General features: G+C 42.0%; 1 protein-coding gene across 2 annotated transcripts; it reads right to left on the bottom strand.

Moving 5' to 3' along the window:
- Positions 1 to 128: 128 nt before the first annotated feature.
- On the bottom strand, positions 129 to 15,405 carry gprc5ba (G protein-coupled receptor, class C, group 5, member Ba). Of its 2 annotated transcripts, none has more exons than XM_041969528.1 (4): positions 14,569 to 15,405; positions 5,440 to 6,471; positions 5,069 to 5,214; positions 129 to 3,132 (listed from the first exon to the last, which is right to left on the bottom strand). In XM_041969528.1, exons 2-4 carry the CDS (start codon positions 6,467 to 6,469, stop codon positions 3,088 to 3,090), a joined length of 1,221 nt encoding a protein of 406 aa, XP_041825462.1. In that variant the 5' UTR covers positions 6,470 to 6,471; positions 14,569 to 15,405; the 3' UTR covers positions 129 to 3,087. The 2 variants fall into 2 exon arrangements, with proteins under 2 accessions (XP_041825462.1, XP_041825466.1); XM_041969532.1 differs by having other exon boundaries at positions 5,093 to 5,214; positions 14,569 to 15,403.
- Between the last annotated feature and the right edge of the window lie 675 nt (positions 15,406 to 16,080).

The raw sequence follows: 16,080 nt of genomic DNA, 5'->3' as shown, positions 1-16,080 counted from the left end.
TCCAGGGAGGATGGGTGCTCAGATGGGCTGCCCGGGCACGACAAACTTAACATAGAAGTGTTGTGCAAATTTCACCACAGTCTACTTGATTTTAAACACAGAGACAATATCAGTCAGAAGATTCTCTCTCTTTTTTTCTTTATCTTTTTTTTTTTCTCTTTTTTTTTCCTTTTTTTTATCATTAAGTCTTCAAACGTAAGAGAGGAAGTTATCCGGTCCACTGTTGATGACATGTTGTTCCTTTGTGGGGAATCGTAAAATTTTGGACCCTGTCCCCTGATGTTAATCTCTTTGCTTCACAAGAACCAGCTCTCTTTTGTGTTTAAGAAAGCACAGACATTAAGTGTGTCATCTGATATACACTGAAATTATGATTACTGTCACATGACCTTTACATAAATAGAATTAGTATTCAAAAGTACATCTGAGAAAGGTCTTATATGTAGAAATGGTGATAAGCATGCACAGATAGGTAGTTGACAAGTGCAAAATCTACTAAGTCACATCATGTTGTTCTTTTTTTTTTCCTTTCTTTTTTTCTGTACTCCACATTGAGTGAAAACATCATTAGATTTAAAAACCTCCCTCTACAGCTCTGAGTGTTGAGACTTACTGCTGATCATCCAAAAAACCCCTGAGACAGTCCTTGCGAAGACCTGTCTCTGATCGGGGTTGGCCCAAACACAGCTTGATGTAGCAGCACAAGCTGTGTTTGGACATGAAGCTGGCCTGCACATAGCAGTCTTATTTTAGAATAGCCAGTGTGTAAGACATAAACATACAGCAGCAGTCAGAGCTTGACCCATGGTCTTTACTTTTATAGTGGTCAATTATTGGTGGTTTTGAAGTTAGTGTAGTCTGCCCTCCCTGCTCTTCTTTTTATAGTTACCCCCAAAGTATCACAGGATCAGTCTTTGTTTACTGCATAAAGTTATTCACAGCCATTGTAATTTTTCTCTCATTTTGAAACTAAGTGTGTTTGTATCCCTCCTGTCTTGACTGACAGTAGGAGGTACGACCAACAAAAAAATAATTTTAAATGACAACTCACAGAATTCCCATGAACATTAATCAAACAAACAAAAAAAGCATCTCTATTGTTGGCAAAACATTTCCAAATGCTCATTTTGAAAAAAAAAAGACACCAGCAAGACAAAAATAAAAAACAAAAACACATGGAACAACAAGCAAAGTTCAAACACAAAGCAACCAGTAAAAAAAAAAAAAAGAATAGAAAAAAGAAATACAGATAAAATCAATTTTCAGTGGTCAGTTCTTCAGTGCATCACTGGTGTCTAAACTCTACAGTTAAAAAAAAGAAGAAGAAGAAAGTAAAGAAGCAAGCAAAGCTTTGTAGCACTACTATGTACACAGCTTCTCAGGTGAAAGAAAGCTGGAGCCACGATGAAGGGAAAGCTGTGAAACGAGAGTCCTTCTTGGCACAGGGACTTGAGCTATGGCTGACCACAGAGAGACAGTTGGAAGGTGAGGAAGAGGAGGAGGGAGAGAATCTTCACTAGATAAAAAGGCAACCACATGGAGCAGAAGGACACAGCTGCCCCCACATCACTCACATACACACAGACCAGAGAGACACTTTCTTAAATAGATTGAAGGCTGATTTAAGGAAATCACAGAGATTTCACTGTTGCTTAGACTCCCCTCTGACCATTTTTGCTATCTCCTTCCCCTGCACCCCCCTCTCCTCCTTATACATTTGATCCTCCTCTTTCTACCTTGCAGTGTGAATCTGATCTGTCTTGAGGCTCTAGATTATTTCCACAAAGCCATAGCTCTATATTTAGTCTGTCACTCACAGTTTGACTACTGTATCCACACAAGTGTTGTTTCTGTGCCTCACTGGAGACTTGTGTGGAGGAATATTTTAGCACCAGAAAGCAACTTAGACTTTGAATTTTCCCCACCGATACTCATGAAATCACAACACTCACATACTCACACGCACAACTCAGATAGAGGAACTAAGAGCGGAAGACTATTTCATTTCCTCGCTCTGTTTCCTGCTGATGGAAAGTGACAGTCTCTCCTTGCTGCTTCAATCCGCCAGCGGCCACCGGAGATGTGGGCGAGCACAGAAGTCTGACCTAGATTCACAGAGCAGCACCTCCCCGCTGATGACTGATGCCCTCTTCGTCCAATCATAATCCACTCAGTTCCGTTATATATCTTAACAGCAGTTCATCAGCAGTCTGTGATTCCTCTGATCAGGCTGCTTTTGTTGTGTCTGTGCTCACTGGGAACTTTGTTTCCAGTTCAGGCTTCACAGTTTGTGTTTGCAAAGTGTCCATGCAGGTGGGAGGATGACACGAGGTGAAGAGAGTTATGTGTTGTCGCAGACAGTGTTAACCCAAAGAGAGAGGGTGAAGGAGGAAAAAAGGCCAGGGTTAACAGTCTTGAGGAATGAGGGTTTGTTGGAGTGGGAGAGTTGTAAGGAACACATACACACACAGACACACTCTCTCCTCCTATATATTGTACACAGACCCCCACAGAGGGCGGTGCTCGAGCTTTACAGTCGCCCATGTGCTCTGTCTTGGTGTACGGTGTGAATGTATGGAGGACAGAGCCAAATGTTTCCACTTGAGTGCCAGCATTGTGAGGAGCAGCAGAAAAGACATCCTGCCTGACAGGATGAGAGCTGGAGCAGGAAAAGGGAATAGATTTCACAGTTGTCAGTGATGCTGTACTGTCAGAGGAGCAAATCATAAAATAAAAAAAAACAATACTGTTGATATTCTCAGATTTGAGTTGGCGTGTTATGTTTTGCTACTTGCTGGACACATTTCATGTTTTAAAACTCTTCTGTGGAGATTTGGGTTAGAAATGCTGTAGCTCTGTCCTCCATACTTGGCTTTCTCTCAACCTTACACACACTCATACAATACTTGATTGGCACACAGTCAATGTTAAAGTCTGTACACAGAGTAGAAAGAGCCCTGTAGGCATCCATGCCACAAGTCCAGTCCAACCAGATGAGCCCCTAGACCTGGACCCCTCCCTCCTCACCCTCACCATCCTCTTCTTCTCTTCATTTTCTATCGTACATCCTCTTTCCAAAGCCTTTGCTCACCACAACTGCCTCCCTGTGTAGGTGGGAGGTGCAGAAGGAACCTGTTGATGGAAAAATGTTTGTGAATTATGAAGGATCTGGATAGCATCATAAACATGTAACTCAACACCCAAGTTTAACTCAACAGGTTCCAGTCATACATGTGGCTGTGTCTCTTCCTTGTGACTGTTGTAATTTGCTCTTTTCCAAATTTTACATTTGTCTCTGTTATTTCTTTATTTTAGTTGTTTTACAGTGAATTTTTGGACTGTCAAGTAGCCAAAATCAACAGAAAAGAGATTAAAATATTATTTATTTAAAAAACAGTCCAGGAGCCTCCTCTGGAATTCCCACATGAGGATGTTTTATGATTTTAAGCCAAAATTACCTGAGCAAAACCACATCAAAATAGTTTTTTTTTAAATAAAATCTTTCATGCTTATTACGTTTTCGGACATAAATGCTTTTTATAGTGAACTTCAGATTAATTTTATATAAGATTATCAATTACAAATATGAAACAAATGACCAAACATAAGGTATTAAATGATTTATGACTGTCCTTGTTTGTCCTTAGCAGTTAAACGGTTGGTTGTTTTTTTTCTATATTAGCCACAGCTCCGTGTTTCTACAGCTGTCTACTCCCCCAGCTGCATGTTTGGAGGTTTTTCAACCACTATCTACAAAATAATTCATGTTGCCTGGCTTCAGTCTCCTCCATCATCACTGTGATCTCAGATCTGACAAAGTTCGCTTTTCTCTTTTAGGCTCATGGCTAATCCTGACCAAACCATCATTTAGTGGTGAAAATATATGAAAGAAAATCACATGGCAGGTGCCATCAGCTTACACTGAATTACTCACTACAGCTAGTTTTTATGATTAGATGCAGCACACTTTCATGCTATTAATCTGAGTTAAAATAAATCTAAAACATTTTAAACAAGGTCCCAGCATTTGCTTATTGGATGCTATGATGAAAACTCACTGGAAAAATTACATTCGGGCCCATCTTATCCCACCTGTGCACTGTTTTTGAAGAAATAGCAGAGAAACACAACTGTTGTAAAATGAGAATATGTAGCCTGAAACAGCATCTTGGTTTCACACAAGAAGGGATGAAATCACAAAAATGTGAAAATGATAACTTTACGTTGCTTCCACCATTTTCCACTTAATAACAGTTACAGTACAGTTTGGATGGTGCTGCTAAGTTTCCTCATCAAACTGAACTCAAAACGTCCTTTTAGACTCTCAGATCATCTTTCTTCAGCTCTTGTTGTGACATTGTTTCTGTTTCATTCTGTATTTTCATCTTTTGTTATTATTTTTAACTTTTGATATGTTATTATAAAACCTAAAGATCTTATTTATTATGTTTATGCCTTATTCAAAGCGCTGCACTTTGAGTATTTTAAGCATGTGACATAAATAAACTACTTGCCTCTTGCATAAATCTACAAAAATGCTGTTCATGCTATAATGATATTTTATCTAAAGCAGCTTAAGAAGTCTCTGCTCTCTCTTTGCTGACTATATCAGCACTAAAGCTGCAATCACCAGGAACAGTGGCTGAAACTTATGTTTAGTCATTTGACTTGCTTCAGCGTTTGCACTCCCTGTAATAAGTGAGTTGCTGCTTTAGTGTTGTAAGGAAAATGTATAGCACAGCGGCTGGATGCATGTTCACCTGTACCAGCCAGAATACCCATTCATCTTGTATAATGAAGAGTGTGACAGTTTGCTGTACATGGAGGCTTCCTCACAATCACTCACACAAATCAGTGTCAGATGAGTGGCTATGTGTGACACAGCCATACATGCATGTGCCCACAAAATTCAACAAACATAAGCATGCAAACACAAGTTGAGAGTGCACGCACACACTCACACCTCTCCCTCATTCTTGTGCAGTGACACATGGTCCAGAACGCACAAATGTGCATGCAGTCTCGTCGGTGTGGTCGAATGAGAGAGCGGCGTGTAAGCGGCGTATACCTGTGACTGGGAGGATGTACTCACCGCTCCCCCGTTCAGGATCATGGTCATCTCGGTGGGCTGGTACACGTTGCTGCGGAAAGGAGCGCTGGGTCTGGCGCCGGTGTTACTGTTGTGTTGCCCAGCACCGCCACTGCTCCTCAAGCCTGGCATAGAATGGACAGAGAGGCGGACATAGAGATAATCCACTTTGACTCATCACTTCACTTTCCTCCTGAAAAAAAAACACTGCCTACACAACAAGTACTTATTTCTAGCCTCTCATGCAAATATTTCCTGGTGTTCTATTACTCACTTTGGCCTACATTCCTCCTACAAGCTGTCCACACAAATTACGCCTGTCTGCTCTAACTTCCTGGATGGTGCCATACCTGCAGTGTTTTCATCGTTGTATCCGTAGCCCTGGTTTTCCACAAACTGTCTGTGAGACAGAGGGATATCTTCATCAAAGCTTGTCTCCCTCATCCGTGTCGAGTTCTGGGAAGTGTCAAAGTAGTCTGGGGCAGTGGGTTGTGGTGGGGGTCTCAGGCAGATGTGGGATTCAGGAATGGCGTGGAAGATCAGCAGCAGCCAGCCCTGAGCCACCAAAGCTATTGCCAGTGCTGGATCATTCCAGTCTGGGGACCTGCCAAGCCAGGCATTGCCATACAGATAGAAACCCACCCAGGCCACCCACAGCAGCAGAGACAGGAGGCAGGTCACAAGAAGCCAAATAGCGTTGCATCGCCATTGGCGTGTCTTCCCACAGAGGGCCAGGGAGGCAGCAGTCAGTGCAGCTAGTAGCAAGACTAACACATAGCTGCAGGCTAATGAGAAGTCCAAAGGCAGGTACTGACAGGCTGCTCTTCCCTCCCTCAGTACGGTTAGAAGTAACCACTCTGCAGCAATAATGCCCTGTACAGCACTCAAACCCAGTGCCAGGCCTGTTAGCGCACAACCACCAGGACTTCGACGTTCCCGGCCCAGCCTCCGCAGACGGACACCCTGAACCAGCAAGCAAGAGAAGCAGACAGCAAAGAGGAGACCCCACAGGGCCCTGCGGAGCAGGCAAAGTGCCTCATCCTGCTCGATCAGGTAAGCAAAGCTCAGGGCAAACAAGCCGAGGATGCCAAGAAGCAGCAGGAGGATGGGACCCACGCCACTGCGCTTCTCAGCCTCACTGATGTGGCGTAAACGGCACAGCAGGACAAGGCCAAGTAAGATGGCAGCCAGGGTCCCGCCGGCAGCCACAGATTCAACAGCCACTCCCCAAATGGACTCCAGGTCACAGAGGAGGGTGTAGGGACGTACGAGGCCCCAGTCGCAGCCTCTTGGGAGAGTCTCTGAGTCAGTTGGATTTTGACCACTTGCACGATGGATAATAGTGAGCAGAAGCAGGAACAGGACGGGTGGGAGCGCCATCTCTGAGAAATCAACAGAAGTGAAGACAGATAGAGAGATGATGAAGAGAATAAGAGGCAATAAGGGAGAATGGAGACAGAGGAGTGGAGTGGAGAAAAGAGGAAGAGAGAAGACAGTGAGTCATTCTGGCAGTAAATGTTTGGGAGGCTGTAGAGCTGAGCAGTCAGTCATTCCTGTAGCAGCCATCCATCTGCGAAACAAAGCAGACAATCGGCCACTGCTGTGTTTTACAGACCAGACAAAGGACAGTAGTGCACGCAGGGTGAATGACTGAAGCCTCTCTGAACACACAGACCAAAAACACATCCTGTTTCGTCAATAGCTGCACATTTTTTAAAACCTTTTTTTACAGCTCCAAACACAAACAACAACCCACACACAAGAAAAACACCTCCAAACTCAAAAGACCTCAGAGCAGCTGCTTTCACTTTATTTACAATGTATGGTCAGAGTACAAGCAGACACAGTTCAGAGCTTTCAGACAGACTTTCACGTGTATGATTTGTCCAGTCTCATTCAGCGAACCAGCCACCAGAGTGCTGACAGAAAAGCTGCATCATCATGAATTTTTTTTATGAAAAAAACACAGATACAGAGAAAGGAACTATTGTGTACAAGCAGCTTGACTCACTATCAGGCATCTAGGGGCATCTAGCAAGGTGTGAAACAATGAATAATATACTCCACACAGCACCTCAAGTTGGAGTGCAAATGCTTGTGTGTACAAAAAAAGAAGAAAAAAGAAAAAATCAGTGAGCCTCAGTCTACCTTTCTCTTCTTCAAGGGTTATTCATCGCAGCTATGAAACCTACAAATACACAATCTTTTATTTTATTTCATTTTGCTGGGATGATCAGCACTGTCGTCTCACCCATCAAACTGTGTATTTAATAGAAGGCTGATTTTTATTTAAAGGCACCACAGTCAACACAGACAAACTCATCAAAACGAATAAAGTTGCCAGGTTGCTGTCGCACAGCTTTCAGAGGTTCTTTCCATCACAAGTGTGTTAAACAGTCGACTCTCACAAAGTGCTGTCTTTTTTCTCTCCATGCTTAAAGCTAAGCTCTGGATTGTTTATTTCAAGGAACTTCTGTCTCATCATAACTTTGACAGGAAGAGTCTAACAGTCTCCACAAATAGACTGTACCACAACATTTACATACCACATAAAGGACACTGGATATCCCCAGCTTCATGTTCTGTGCCCTTACTTGTGAGTCAGAGTGAGTTAAATGTTTGGGCCGTCAGGGGAGAATACCAGGATCAGATAAACACCAGCGAGGTCACACGGTCGTTCCAGCATGTAGCTTATTGAATTGATTATTAAGTTAAATGGGGCAGACTGAAAGGAGACAAACCCTGGACATTTTTATTTATTTCAACACAAGGAGCATAATGACAGTAGAGGAAATAAACTCGGACTTGACTGCTTTTGTTTGCAAATTTTGTGACTTTTTGATTAGCCGATAAAAATAATCTCAGTAGCAAATGTATTAACTGTAAAAACCAGGTAATGACATTAAGAAATCACTGATGAATTTATAGGGAAATAAAACCCAGAATTCACAGGTCACTAGTATTTTATGGGGCTTAGCTGTGCAACAAATAACCATGGCCAATTTCTGCATGATGTTTACTCACAGCTTCATTAACAACAATCTAGTTTGGAGAAACTCCAGCCCTTAAGGGTCACTGTCCTGCAGGTTTTAGATGTTTCTTTGCTTCAACACACTTAAAACCTGAAGGACAGTGGCCCTTGAGGGCCAAAGTTTGATATACCTGGTTTGTAACTTTCAGTGACTTAATAGTAGATGTGTAAAGGTTGGCTGTTAGCTAAAAAGTTTCCTTTATCAATTATAAGACATGTTAATATGTACACAACTTGTTTCCACTGGCCTCTGAAAAGAATCAGTTCTTGCTGCTTTAATCATTATTTTTGCATCAGTTTGTCCTTCTCTAATATATGCTGGACAAGCAGTATACATCTAATATCTGTATTCAGTGTTGCAGCTATCTATCTGAATTTCCCAAATAAAAAGAAAGTGGCTCATAGTTCCGTTCACAGATGCTGTCGGCATAGCCAGTCCGTTTATTCATCTACAAGCTTTTGATGTGCATGTTCTCATATCTATTTAAAAAATTTCTAAGGCAGCAGTTGTTTACAACTTTGTGAAATATAATTATTTTTTTTTTCTTGAAGACCCCAGCAGGCACAACAGTGAAAGATACATGTATGTGTGTTTTGTGATATTTATTTAGAGCTCTTTCATGTATCCTTCAGAGATTTACCCCCACCAAAATTCCTTTTCACGCCTCCTCATTACTAAAATTCATCGACCCCTTCTTCGCTCCTGTTGTTTCCTGTTGTCTCCTTCTGTGTTTGCTGTTTGCAGCTCATATCCAGTGGTTATTATTAGTGTACATTAACATCAGTCAGTGCTTACAGAGAGTAATGAGTCACCACTATACACACAAACACCTGACATTAACATGCATACCTGAAAATTGACACAAAACCACCTCTAACTCATGCTGTCTCCTGACATTGTGTTGTTGTTCTGTCGAGTCCCTGATAACCATGGTAACATCCCATCTCTTAATTACAACATTAAAACAAAGGGCAGCTGAGACAATGACTGAAAAGCTCACTCACTCATCCTCAGCAAGCCCAACATACTGCTCCTCCTCCATGTTTTATTTTTACCACATTCTTCTGCACAATTCTGATGACAGCAACAACAAAACCACACAGTCAAGACAAGTGCATGCTCACCAGAGGCTGGAGCTTCTGTCCTGCACACTAGCGACTTTTTGACTCACTCATCTTCTGGCCTCATCTCTCTCTTTTTGCACAGATGGTTGCACTGGCAGCTTTTTTGAGTGTGACTTGGCAGATTGCTAAAAGCTGCCACAGGCCACACACACACACAGTTATATCAACCAAACATGCATGTGCAAAATCCCATACACTATGCATGACACACATCGACAGCACACATGGCACACACTACAGTCCTCTTCTTTTCTTCTTATGAATATGAGTCATGTGAAAACAGAGCCTCTGGCCTTTTGCTTTGCACAACATGGGGGGTTAGGGTAGCTGCAGCTATCTCATCCTCCACTCCCTTCTAGATGTGTTTGTCTTTGTGTCACTTCCGCTCTATGCAGCCATTTCTGTTCTCCATTTAAAATCCTCTCTTCTGCTAGATTTCAGTGCCACCCCTCCTCCAGAGCATGGGTCTCATCCTTCTGCTACATTTAAAGATATGCTGTGGACACTTTAACTCCTCACATCCCCTCGCTCTTTTCATCCCCACTCTCAAATCCCAAACACACCCCTTTCCCTTCCATTTTGGCTCCTTGTGGCCCTTCCTCCTCCTTCCTTCCCTTCCCCTTGCCTTTATTCTTTCTGTGTTTCTTATATAACTGGGGAAGGATCCAGCTCCTGCCAGTTCTGCTGCATGGCTGCTGCTTCTCAGGCATCATCTTCCTCAGTGCCAAACAGCCGGCTGGAACTCTGTGATCCTATAGTCTACACATAGCAGAGCTGCATGCGTTCATGCTGCACACGTCATTCCCATACGTTTATACACTACTGTGCAGGCACTGTTTACATGAAGATATCATTTTCAGCTTGGCAGAATGTGTTGATCAGGCGTGTCTGAAGGCAACATAGTCTGATACAAAGTGGAGAGTATGATTCATGCATTTCTTAAAGCAGTGCTGTTCACACAACAATGATATAAGCATGAGGGAAAAATGTACATGTACAAAAATGTACAAATGACAGGTACAAGGGAGATGCAGCAAGCCATCCACTACAATTACAGCCTCCAATAATTATCAGATGTAACACAAAGCCAGATGCAGTCTAATTACTGGGGTAATTATTGGGAGGGTTATTGCATTTTGATGACTTTCTTGAATCTACTTCTTCTCAAACAGTTTTATCCACACAGTTTGGCCAGTAATGGAGAAATGCATATGTGTGTGTGAGAGACAGACCTTATTTGAGAGCACAGGTACACAGCTGCTAATATGTTTTACCAGCTGTTGAAAGTTAACGGGTAATTGGGATTATTTAATAGCTTACGTATCAGTCATTAGGTAAACCAGGCTGTCAGATCTATCTCAAGCTCATCGGACCTCCTCCAGAGTTTTGGAGAATAATTGACCTGTTATAACCTGTATTGAGGAGAAATTGTAATTTTGACTTGTCTATTGTTGCCTGATTTTGACAAAAATACAATATGACCAGTAGATTTACCTTTACCCTGTTTCAGAGATTAAAGGTGCCATATTATGCAAAACTAACTTTCTAAAGGTTTTCTAACAATCGTGTGTACTCATTGCCTGTATATGAGGCCCAAAAGTGAGAAAATTCTGTCACCTCTCTCGCTTGCTCCACTTTTAAGTGAATGTGTGCTCAAATGGGTGAGTCTGAGATCGTTCCCTTTGTGACCTCATGAAGGGAAATAACTATTCCCCCCAGTCGTGGATACTGCTATTGAGTCGCCACCCCGGCTAGATGAGCCTGCCCTCTAAAATCACTGAGTGGGTGCCATCAAAAGTTGGATCTTCTGGGATGGCATGGGATGGGGGGTCAGTGACAGTATCCATAGCAGTGGTTATTTCCCTCAGACTCTCAGACTCACTCATTTGAGCACACATTCGCTAAAAAGTGGAGCAAGCAAGAGAGAGAGGAGACAGAATTTTCTCATTTTTGGGCCTCTTACAAAGGCTGTAAGAACACATATGACTGTTAGAAAACCTTTAGAAAGTGAATTTTGCACAATATGGGACCTTTAAAGAAACAGCCCGTTCTCAAAGCTCGCTAGGGCCACTTTTGGAACGGCTGAAATTAAAGACCAAGGCTGAATTATGGGTAATACACTTTCAAAGCAATGTTGTTGGACAACTGAAACTCTGACGTAGTGGAACGTTCACATGGACACTTGTGTTCACAGCAAGTATATCATAGCCCCATAGCATTAATCACAACAGTCTTTAGTGCAGATGAAGGCTGACTTTAGTTGCTATTAACTGAGAAATTAATATTGTTTTATACCTTATTTACCATTACAATTATTACAATTATACACTAGATTTAAATTTAGTTAATTTTGTCTTTACAATTATAATGTGAGGGCTGAATAGGACTCCTAGGAAAATCATCTGTTTTTGTTGTGGGGGGAAAAAAAGAGAAAGAAATGCAATAGTGAATCAAGATTACAAGCCTTGAAAAGATCAGTTTATAAAATTTGGTTAAACTCTTATCAACTTTGAGTGGAATTCTTTTTTTAAGATACTTTGACAAGCAGTATGCTAATTTTCCCATAACTCAACTTGTTAGACATGTTCTCTTCAGCAGTGTATTCATTTAGATTCAGAGACACTAACTGCAAAGACTGAGCCATTTTACATGAGATTTCAAGGTCTCCCATGGCTTGTGCAAGGTTCTGAAATAAAGCTTTCTGAGCAAGAATTTTTTCTTAAATGCCAAAACAGACCCAGATCTTAAAAGTATTTTATGCATTCTTTTATATTCAGGTGATTATTTGTCATTTTTAGCTCATTCTTGGCATCACTTGCTTGATGGACTTTGCTGTCAGACAGATTTTTGCCTGAGCAAAGGTAAAAGAATGCATCTAGCTCACAAATTAAAACTCATCCAACCTAAAGTTTCATTTGCTCTCTATAACACACAAATATCTACACATTACTATCAAACATGCAAACATCCTTTATGTTTCACATTCAGTAGTGACAGATACAAAAGATGGGGATATAAAGGGAGAAAGAAGAGAACGGGGGGGGAATGGTCGGCATCAAAGCATTATGTCTTCTAAAACACTGAAAAAGAATGGGCGGACAAGTTTTAGGGAAACAAATAGATTCACAGTCGATTGGAAAAGGCAGAACTGAGAGAAAAATAGTCTAAAAACCAGTGAAAAGCCAGAATTAAAAACAGGAGGACCTCAGGGGTGCTATCAAGAAGGAACTGACAGTGCAAGTAGTTTTTCCAGGCTCTTCAGACATCCTTGGCCACTCTAATTAGACCTCATTATCATGTGACTAGGCTTACAGCGAAACCATATGCTAATTGACCTGGCAATTAAGAGTGCCAATGTATAATTTCAACCCCCACTCCCCCTCCCTCTCCTTCCTCTCTTCTCTTTTTGCAACATTAGCAACACATATGAGATGACTGTCGATACCAATGTGACGGCATCCAAAACCTCAAACTGTACCCTGAAACCAGAGACCAGACACACACACACATACCTCCGGTGTCAAGTGTTCTGCATCTGTGCAGTATGATTAAGCATCTTCCTCTGCAAATCAAATGGGGTATGATGAATGGGGGGGCAGGAAGATCAGATTTGGTTAGAGGGCGATAGTGATCAGAGGTGCAAGAAAATGAGGAACAGCCGGTTATAAGAAGGAAGAAATGGGACGTGCATACCTGAAGAGTGTGTATAGGGGCGTGTGTGTGTGTGTGCTTTTACTTTGTTTTGTTTCTTTCTTGTCAGTTGACAAGGTTAAATACTCTGTCTGGGTACTGGTAAGCATTAGGGCTGAGTTTTTAACTAAGGTTCTATTAAGATTAGATTTTAAGGTTTCGGCTCAGCTGTCCACAATAAGTAGATGTCAATGCAATATCCTGATAAGGATAGCTGCACAAGCTTGTCTGAATGTGTGCGTGTGTGATGGGAGGAGGGGTGGATACATGAACACTAAGGCATATATCAGAGATGTAAGGAGGAACAGGGAAGTTCCTGCATGACCCTTCAACTCAACACTCAGTTATGCCATGCGATCAAAGAAAAGCTACACGCACACACACACACACACACACACACACACACACACACGCAATAATCCAAACAGGGTACATATGGCATCAGCCTGGAGGAGATACTGTAACGTCATCTTTTCCCAGGAGGTTGCTAACCAACTCATGAATACCCCATCTGAGAATAAACAGCTCCACTTGGCTGAATATTGATTAATGATGGAAAACACAACACCCCTAAAAAAAGGCCCAGGAGCTTTCTGAGTACATAAATCCTGCACTGACAAGAGACTCATATATCATCTATGAATTGACCGACACAAAGTCAGTTCATATGTTGACATCCATTTCCATGCAAACTTCCTTATTTTAATTGGACTCAAGTGGGCATTTAAATGACATTTCTTATAAGTTGGACTACCAACCAATTACGCTCTTGTTTATGAGGCTGGCGTGGGAGGAGTGCATCTCCTAAAGGGGACACCCTTGGTTTTAGCTGACCTAAAGAGCAACTAAATGCAAACACACATTTAGAGAAAGCTTTTTGTTTTCTTTGCTTTTTTCTGCACAGCCCCCTCTCATAACAATACAGGCCACATGGGAGGGTCCCTGGGGGTTCCAGAAGAGTGTGTTTGTTTGAGGGAGCAGCAAGAAGACTATTGTTACAGAGATGCGTCAGTGTGTGTGATCCAAAAAAAAGAGAATGACATCTAACCTCGAAACTGAATGCAGGACTGATTGACACCCCTAAAATTTCCCAGCATGTTGAGGGATGAAAATGGAGGCGCAGCTACTGAAGAGACCACCTTTTTTTTTCTCTCTCGCTTTGTGAGAAAAATTTACCAGAGCCAATCAGTCATTGAATTTCAAACAGATCAAAGTCCTGCACAGATCAGAATTTAGTCTGGTCGTGCACGGTTTTGTAAATGCCCTTTAGGTCAAGACTATATCTGCCCAGCCCTGCGTGTAAATCTGCGTTTCTAAAATACTGCGTGCCCTCTCTGCCTCACACACCTATGCATTTGGTGCATCGACATCGTCTATCTGCCAGGGCTCCCAGTGATGCAACTCTCACCTTACTGGTGATAAACCAGTATAAATGTACAAATACAAACCAACAAATACAAATAAACACGAATTATCAGTGGGATATTCACTAAACTAGACGTCTAAATAAATGTCACGCGCACAAATTTCCACAGGGATATCACTCACCCCCACCCCCCTCCGTTTTTTTCTTAGTTTTTTTTTTTTTTTTATCAATCAGTATTCTACGAGCTACAAGGAGAGCAGCACGTACCTTGATCGATGTAAACAGACGTGGTCTAGAATGAAGTCGGAAGCACAGTTGTTAGGTTTGATAGAGATAAAACTTAAAATAAAAAAAATGTCACATTTCGGAACGGGCTCTGCTGCTGCTGTTTGCTTATTCTTTCTCGATCCACATGGACGTGTATGTGAACAACCCAGATGATTCTTCCTGCTCCAGCTTTCAAACCAGAGGGAACCCGATAATTCAGCCCGTGTCTGTTCTCCTCAGAGGTAAAATGGGCATCGATGCAAGTCCAAAAGGTAGACACGGAACGTGTTAGGGTGTAAAGATTAAAATATGTTGACTTTTTTTTATCGTTTTCCCTCTAAATCCTTTGTTCAGCGGTGTGCATCTTTGGCTTTCGGTCAACAAAAACGACGGAGTATTCACCAAAATGGATGAAACAGAAAATGAGTAAAATTCCTGTGATGCGCACAAAAGGTGTTCCCCATAACAGTCGGATCCCTCTCTCCAGTTACTGCGGGGGTTCTGTTCCCGAGTATCCAGGTTGATACTCACTACGCTCAGCTGCACCTCTCTCGACTGAATGCATCACCAAAACTGCGCTCCGCTCAACGTGCGTAATGATAATCCCCCCTACGCGCCCTCACACACACAGAAAGTGACAGCTCTCCGGAGCCACACTCTTTCCTCCCTCACTTTAACCTCCTCTGATAAATTACTTGTTAGTGTCATATACGTATCTTGACAATCACAGCACACGTGTAAACACACAGTTTTCAGATCTGTTGTTCCATTATATCCTAATTGGGCCCTGGACACAATTTGGACTTCTTATGTTACTCTGTTCCAACCATGTGGTGCGGCACTGATTCTCTTTCGCGCATTATGCGAAACCATTGAATACATGCAAGCACAACTCAGTTTGAACTATTTTCATTAAGTTTCCGGATTCTTTTTTTCAGAGTAAACTAAGGTCTCTGTAGTCCCTGTTGCCACTCTGTCAGGGAACCTATTTGGAATATTTTTAAGTTATAAATGCTTCCTAACATCCCCTCTTGTCCACCCACATACCGGTTTGCACTCGAATGAACCTAGAACATTTTTTTTCCCAAGGACTCACTTAACCTGCTTGAACCATTGCAAGAAATAAAACCAAATAATGTGCTATAAAATAACCGCACTATAAAATTTTATTTTAAAGAAATGCCGTGGTATTTGTTTACCATATAAACTTATGGTTTGTGATGCTCTTTTCAGCAAACTTTGCAGTTTTTCCGGTGTTGAATGTCACGCTCTCATTTTGAAAGTAGTAGTGTCATTTCCGGTCTTCCTTTGGTTATCTCACAGGTTTTGGATCAGCAACAAACTGCTGTAATGCTTATTATTTCTTGTCCTCATCACATGCTTGTTACCGCAGCTGCTACAGTTCGTCCACCGGGAGGAAGATGGTGCAACCCCCCCCCCCCCCCCCCCCCCCCCCCCTTTTTTTTTTTTTATTTAAGGCTTTGATTCTCTAAAACTCTTGCCGCAACATTT

This window comes from Melanotaenia boesemani, chromosome 2 (genome assembly GCF_017639745.1).
Source record: "Melanotaenia boesemani isolate fMelBoe1 chromosome 2, fMelBoe1.pri, whole genome shotgun sequence".
Classification (NCBI taxonomy): domain Eukaryota; kingdom Metazoa; phylum Chordata; class Actinopteri; order Atheriniformes; family Melanotaeniidae; genus Melanotaenia; species Melanotaenia boesemani.
This window is presented reverse-complemented; position numbering and strand designations above follow the sequence as displayed.

Excerpts from the sequence above, each read along its gene's own strand:
- gprc5ba (XM_041969528.1), bottom strand. The coding sequence starts at position 6,469 with ATGGCGCTCCCACCCGTCCTGTTCCTGCTTCTGCTCACTATTATCCAT. Across the intron at positions 5,215-5,439 it reads CAACGATGAAAACACTGCAG|GCTTGAGGAGCAGTGGCGGT; the intron begins GTATGGCACCAT and ends ATTCTATGCCAG. Across the intron at positions 3,133-5,068 it reads GTACATCCTCCCAGTCACAG|GTTCCTTCTGCACCTCCCAC; the intron begins GTATACGCCGCT and ends TTCCATCAACAG.